A 7,677-nucleotide genomic window follows, 5' to 3' on the forward strand; every position below is an offset into this window, starting at 1 on the left:
GATGTGGTGTATATGGATTTCAGTAAAGCGTTTGATAAGGTTCCCCACTGTAGGCTATTGCAGAAAATACGGAGGCATGGGATTGAGGGTGATTTAGCGGTTTGGATCAGAAATTGGCTCGCTGAAAGAAGACAGAGGGTGGTGGTTGATGGGAAATGTTCATCCTGGAGTTCAGTTACTAGTGGTGTACCTCAAGGATCTGTTTTGGGGCCACTGCTGTTTGTCATTTTTATAAATGACCTGGATGAGGGCATAGAAGGATGGGTTAGTAAATTTGCGGATGACACCAAAGTCGGTGGAGTTATGGATAGTGCAGAAGGATGTTGCAGGTTACAGAGGGACATAGATAAGCTGCAGAGCTGGGCTGAGAGGTGGCAAATGGAGTTTAATGCGGAAAAGTGTGAGGTGATTCACTTTGGAAGGAGTAACAGGAATACAGAGTACTGGGCTAATGGTAAGATTCTTGGTAGTGTGGATGAGCAGAGAGATCTCGGTGTCCATGTGCATAGATCACTGAAAGTTGCCACCCAGGTTGATAGGGTTGTTAAGATGGCGTACGGTGTGTTAGGTTTTATTGGTAGAGGGATTGAGTTTCGGAGCCATGAGGTCATGTTGCAGTTGTACAAAACTTTGATGCGGCTGCACTTGGAGTATTGCGTACAGTTCTGGTCACCGCATTATAGGAAGGATGTGGAAGCATTGGAAAGGGTGCAGAGGAGATTTACTGGGATGTTGCCTGGTATGGAGGGAAGGTCTTATGAGAAAAGGCTGAGGGACTTGAGGCTGTTTTCGTTAGCGAGAAGAAGGTTAAGAGGTGACTTAATAGAGACATACAAGATGATCAGAGGATTAGATAGGGTGGACAGTGGGAGCCTTTTTCCTCGGATGTTGGTGGCTGGCACGAGGGGATATAGCTTTAAATTGAGGGGTGATAGATATAGGACAAATGTCAGAGGTAGGTTCTTTACTCAGGGAGTAGTAAGGGCGTGGAATGCCCTGCCTGCAAAAGTAGTAGACTCACCAACTTTAAGGGCATTTAAATGGTCATTGGATAAACATATGGATGATAATGGAATAGTTTAGGTTAGATGGGCTTCAGATTGGTTTCACAGGTCGGCGCAACATCGAGGGCCGAAGGGCCTGTACTGTGCTGTAATGTTCTATGTTCTATGTTCTACAAGCATGTTAAGTAAGTTTGCAGTAAGTAAGTAAGTCACTGAAATAGGCGATACCATGGACAGTGAGGAAGGTTGTCAGAAATTGCAGCAGGATCTTGATCAGCTGGGGAAGTGGGCCAAGAAATGGCAAATGGAGTTTAATACAGATAAGTGTGAGGTGTTGCATTTTGGAAAGTCAAATCAAGGTAGGAGTTTCATGGTAGGGCCTTAAGGAGTGTAGTGGAAGAAGGGACCTTGGAATTCAGGTGTACGGTTCTCTGTAAGTAGAGTCTCATGTAGACAGGGCAGTGAAGAAGGCTTTTGGCACACTGGCCTTCATCAGTCATGGCGTTGAGTATAGAATTTGAGAAGTTATGCTGCAGTTGTACAGGATGTTAGTGAGGCCGCACTTGGAGTATTGTGTTCAGTTTTGGTCACCTTTCTAAAGGAAGGATGTTACTAAACTGGAAAAAGTGCAGAAGAAATTTACAAGGACGTTGCCAGGACTCAAGGGACTAAGTAATAGGGAGAAGTTGGATAAGCTAGGACTTTATCTTTTGAGTGTAGGAGACTAAAAGGGGATCTTATAGAAGTGTATAAGATCATAAGAGGCATGGATAGGATGAATGCACTCAGTCTTTTTCCCAGGGTTGGGGAATCAAGGACTAGAGGGCGTCAGTTTAAGGTAAGAGGGGAAAGAATACATGGGAACCTGGGGGGCAACTTTTTTACACAGAGGGTGGTACACATATGGAATGAGCTGCTAGCAGAAGTGGTCGAGGCGGGTACATCAACAACATTTAAAAGGCATTTGGATGAATACATGGATAGGAAAGGTTTAGAAGGATATGGGACAAGTGCAGGGAAATGTGGTTAGTATGGATGGACATTTTGGTTGGCATGGACCAGTTTGGGCCGAAGGGCCTGTCTCGTGCTGTAGGACTCTATGACTATGAGGCGATCAAGTGTTTGGATGAGGGTAGTGCAGTTGATATAGTTAATATGGATTTCAGCAAGGCCTTTGACAAAGTCGCACATAGGAGCCTGACAAAGAAGGTAAAAGCACAGGGGATCCAAGGCAACTCGGCAAGTTGGATTGAAAATTGGCTAAGTGACAGGAGATGGAGGGGGCTGATAGAAGGCTGTTTAGTTGAATAGAAAGCAGCTTTTTCCCTTTGTCAAACCTGGGTGTAAGTTTAAGGTGAAAACCAGGAGGTTTAGAGGGGATTTAAGGAAAAACTTTATTCCCCAGAAGATGGTGGGGGTCTGGAATGCACTGCCTGGGAGGTTAGTTGAGGCAGGAAACCTCACAACCCTAAAAAATATTTGGACAAACATTCAAAATGTCATAAAATTAAGGCTATAGGACTAGTGCAGAAAATTGGGACTAGTGTAGGCAGTATTCTTGGTGGTACGATTTGATGGGCCAAATGGCCTCTTCTGTACTGTATGATTCTATGATGGTGTCTGGTACATGTTTAGCTGCAGAGTCCTGACCTCCATGGGAGGATATATAATTCACTGGAAACGCGTTGCCAGTTTTGCAGGTGGAAAGATAACTATTATGCTTCCCCAATGGAATTCAGTACTATGTCTAGCAATTTTGCATCTGGGCCCGGTCCCTTTGTGCTGATGACTTGTACTGCAAATGTCACTTCTAATGTTATGCTACTGTATTCACAGAGGAACATTCCATTGTCACATTCACAGAGGGGAATTGTAACATGTTACTGTGTTCACAGAGGGGATTTATAATGTAACATTACTGTGCTCACAGAGGGGATCTGTAACATTATGTTAGAGTGTTCACTGACTGGATTTATAATATTATGTTAATGTGTTCACAGAAGGGATTTGTAACATACTATTACCATGATCACAGAGGGGATCTGTAACAGTACATTACTGTGATATTACGTTACTGTGCTTACAGGGGGAGCAGCACATTATGTTCATTATGTGAATATTACATTATGTTCACAAAAGGGATTTGAAACGTTATGGTGTCCACAGAGGGGATTTGTATTGTTGTGCTGCTGTTGTTCACAGAGCGGATCTTTAACAATGCATTATTGTATTCACAGGGGAGAAATTGTAATGTTGTTTACTGTACTCACAGAGGGGATCTGTAACTTTACATTATTGCGTTTGCAGAGGCTGATTGCAATGTTATCGGACTGCATTCACAGAGGAGAAATGTAATGATATTTACTGCATTCTTGGAGGGGATCTGAAGCATTATGTTGAATGTGTTCACAAAGGGGATTAATAACATTATATTGCTATATTCACAGAGGGGATTTGTAATATTGTTACTGTGTTCACAGAGGGGATTTACAACATTATGCTATACTGTTCACATGTTATTTTACATGTTCACAGAGGGGATTTCCAGCTTTGCTAACGACCCAGCAAAGGCTGGCCAGTCACTCAGGCCGTGCTTAGACAAAATGCTAAAGTATATCCCACCAAAGGAATTCCAGGAAACCAACATCAGTCTGGGTGCTACAGATGGCATGCGTTTACTTGAGTAAGGAAAATTCCAATGTTTATTGCATGTAAATTGAACAATTGGAAACACAGGTGATTTAATGATGGTGATTAATAGGTGGTGATTTGGTTGTGGAAAAACTGGTTGTGTGTGACAGCCCTTCTGGACATAAAAAAATTCCAACATTGATCTGTAAATCGAGGGATTTTCAATTTGACATTTCAGGTGTTAATCTAGTCAAGGTTTGGAAGTAATTGCTGACTGTTTGCTCTGCAATGCCATACAAATCTGTTTTAAAGTCTAGTGTGACCATAATTTGGACAACTGTAGGTTTGGCATCAATGTGTTGATGAGATATTATTATCCTTAACAGTAATGTGGATACTATTCATTCACTTCCACTAAAGGTGGAGAGTTTGTTAGCTGAATAAAGTTACTTATTTCAAGAAGGTTCAGGAGTCAAATGAATGGAGTAGGGTCATGTTAGATGATAAGCTGGTTTAGTTGGATGGTTAATGAGGACACATCTGAGGTAGTTATGTTGGGTCAGGGTGGATAAGTGGAACGTGACAGACAGGAGCTGGAGTAGACCATTTGGCCCATTCTGTAGAAACGATCGCTTCAAGAAGATTATCCCTCATTTTTCACAACTCCAGAGAATGTCTCTCCTCATAGTGCAATCCTGTCACCCTAGGAATCTTCATTACACTTCTGCCACAGCAAATGTAACCTTTCTTGAATAAAGGATTTAGAACTGTGCACAATTCTCCAAGCTTGGATTCACCAAGACTGTATAAAATTGCAACGAGACATCTTTACTCCTGTACTCTAGCAATAAAGGCCAGCATATTTCTTAGTCGCTTGCTGCAATGTATTTTAGCTTTCACCAACTGATCAACATGGACAATTTGGACATCAATACCTCAATTCCTCACTATTAAAGAAATAGTTTGATTTTATGTTTTTCCTACCAAAGCGGATAACTTCACATTTTTCCACATTATATTATTTCTGCCATGTTGCTACCCTTTCTCTCAGCCATCTTTAAAATCTCTTTGCATCCTCTCCACAACTCATATACCTATTTAGCTTTTTGTAATCAGCAAGGTTGGAAATACATGTGATCCCCACAGCTAAATCATTGACATAAAAACCAAAAGAACTGCTAATGCAGTAAATCAGAAACAAAAACAGAAATTGCTGGAAAAGCTCAGCAAGCCTAGCAGCATTTGTGGAAAGAAATCAGCATTAATCTTTTGGTTCCGGTGACCCTTCCTCAGAACTGTCAATTGTATCAAATCATTGATATAGATAGTTTACAGTTCAGACCCAAACAGTGATAGGCTATACCCACTGGTCATAGTTGCCCAACCTGAGAAACGAGGGAGGGGATCACTGGGTTAGGACGTGAGAGGTGGGGAGTGGGGGATGAAGCTGCTAGGTTGTGGGAGGATGGAGGATTGTTAGGTTGATTCAAGACTGTAGTCAGACTTTTGAAGGGTAGTTGTATCTGGCAGTTGAAGTATTTGGGCCAGGAACATTGCCAGGCTGTTGAAGGGTAGTGGTGTCTGTTTGAAGGGAAGGTGCAGTGTGGGGTAATTTGTTGATGGTTGAGTTGGGAAGTAATCGATCAGGGTGGGGTGAGTGGTGTGCCTGCTATAGAATTACTTAAATGTTATTCACCAAATCCACTTTGGATTTGGTGTTTGACAATGAACCGGGCCAAGTGTTAGACCTGTTGGTAGGAGAGAAATTTGATGGTAGCAATCGTAACGCAGTTACTTTTACAATAGTCATGGAAAAGGATAGATACATACAGCAGGGTAAGGTTTATAACTGGGGGAAGGATAATTATAATTCTGTTAGGCGAGAACTGGGTAACATAAAATGGGAACAGATGCTGTCAGGGACGGGCACTATAGAAATGTGGAGATTGTTTAAGGAATGCATACTGCGTGTGTTCGATATGTTTGTTCCTAGCAGGCAGGGAAGATGCGGTCAAGTCAGGGAGCCTTGGTTCTTGAGAGAGGTCGAACGACTATTTAAGAAGAAGAAGGATGCTGATATAAGGTTTAGGAAACAAGGATTGGAAAAGGCTCTAGAGGGATACAAGTTAGCCAGGAAGGAGCTGAAGAAAATGCTTAGGAGAGCTATAAGGGGGCATGAGAAAATCTTGGCAGATAGGATCAAGGAAAACTCCAAGGCTTTTTACACGTACGTGAGGAATAAGAGAATGACCAGAGTGAGGGTAGGGCCGATCAAGGATTGTAAAGGAAATTTGTGCATGGAGCCTAAAGAGATAGGAGAGGTCCTTAATGAATACTTTTCTTTGGTATTCACAACTGAGAGGGACCTAGTTGTAGGGGAGCACAGTGTGAAACAGGCTGGTCGGCTAGAGGAGGTCAATGTTAGTAAAGAAGATGTACCAGGACTTTTCAGGAAGTTGAAGATAGATAAGTCCCCCGGGCCTGATGGGATTTATCCAAAGATTCTATGGAAAGCAAGAGAAGAGATCGCAGGGCCTTTGGCGATGATCTTTTTGTCCTCACTGTTCACGGGTATAGTGCCAGAAGATTGGAAAGTGGCAAACGTCATTCCCTTGTTCAAAAAAGGGAATAGGGATAACCCCGGAAATTACAGGCCAGTTAGTCTTACTTCAGTGGTGGGCAAATTATTGGAAAAGGCTCTGAGAGACAGGATTTATGATCACTTGGATAAGCACAGTTTGATTCGTGATAGTCAGCATGGATTTGTGAGGGGTAGATCATGCCTCACAAACCTTCTTGAATTCTTTGAAGAGGTGACCAAACACGTGGATGAAGGTAGAGCAGTGGATGTGGTATACATGGATTTAAGTAAGGTGTTTGATAAGGTTATCCATGCAGAAAGTAAGGAGGCATTGGATAAGGGGAAATGTGACCGATTGGATTCAGAATTGGCTGACTCTTAGAAGACAAAGGGTGGTAGTGGACGGAAAATATTCAACATGGTGCTCAGTTACGAGTGGTATACCACAAGGATCTGTTCTGGGTCCTCTTCTATTTGTGATTTTTGTAAATGATTTGGATGTAGGAGTGGAAGGGTGGATTAGTAAGTTCACAGATGATACAAAGTTTGTCGAGTTGTGGATAGTGCTGAGGGCTCTTCTAGGGTACAAAGGGACATTGATAGGATGCAGAGCTGGGCTGAGAAGTGGCAGATGGAGTTTAACCCTGAAAAGTGTGAGGTGATTCGTTTTGGAAAGACAAACTTGAAAGCAGAATACAGGGTTAACGGAAAGAATCTTGGCAGTGTGAAGGAGCAGAGGGATCTTAGGGTTCACGTCCACAGTTCCCTGAAAGCTGCCACCCAGGTGAATAGAGTTGTTAAGAAGGCGTATGGTGTGTTAGCTTTCATTAAAAGAGGGATTCGGATCAAGAGCCGTGAAGTTATGCTCCAGCTATACAAAAGCCTGGTTCGGCCTCATCTGGAGTATTGTGTCCAGTTCTGGTTGCCTCATTACAGGAAAGATGTGGAAGCATTGAAAAAAGTGCAGAGGAGATTTACTAGGATGTTGCCTGGAATGGAGGGAAGGTCTTACGAGGAAAGGTTGAGAGATCTAGGGCTTTTCTCTTTAGAATGACGAAGGATGAGAGGTGACTTGATAGAGGTGTACAAAATGATCAGAGGTATAGATGGAGTGGACAGCCAGAGACTTTTTCCTCGGGTGGAGGTAGCTATTACAAGGGGGCATAGTTTTAAAGTGAGTGGAGGTAGGTATAGGGGAGACATCAGAAGTAGGTTCTTTACTCAGAGAGTGATAGGGGCGTAGAATGCATTGCCGGAGAGGGTAGCGGAATCGGCCTCATTAGGGGCATTTAAACGGCTATTAGGTAGGCATATGGATGATAGTATAAGGTAGGGTGCAGGTTAGATAGACCTTAGGTTTAGGGTAAAAGTTCGGCACAACATCGTGGGCCGAAAGGCCTGTATTGTGCTGTACTGTTCTATGTTCTATGTTCTATGTTCTATGTTCTATGTTCTATGTTC

At 42.7% G+C, this 7,677-nt stretch overlaps 1 protein-coding gene across 1 annotated transcript in view; it reads left to right on the forward strand.

The window, feature by feature from the left end:
- The window catches only part of LOC109913361 (ectonucleoside triphosphate diphosphohydrolase 8-like), a 123,789-nt gene that overhangs the window by 54,536 nt on the left and 61,576 nt on the right, over positions 1 to 7,677 (forward strand). The window contains exon 4 of the mRNA XM_048613807.1: positions 3,540 to 3,687. Within this exon, the coding sequence (XP_048469764.1) occupies positions 3,540 to 3,687 (148 nt within the window). The remainder of the gene's footprint in view (positions 1 to 3,539; positions 3,688 to 7,677) is intronic.

Source organism: Rhincodon typus, chromosome 28 (assembly GCF_021869965.1).
Source record: "Rhincodon typus isolate 14 chromosome 28, sRhiTyp1.1, whole genome shotgun sequence".
Lineage (NCBI taxonomy): Eukaryota > Metazoa > Chordata > Chondrichthyes > Orectolobiformes > Rhincodontidae > Rhincodon > Rhincodon typus.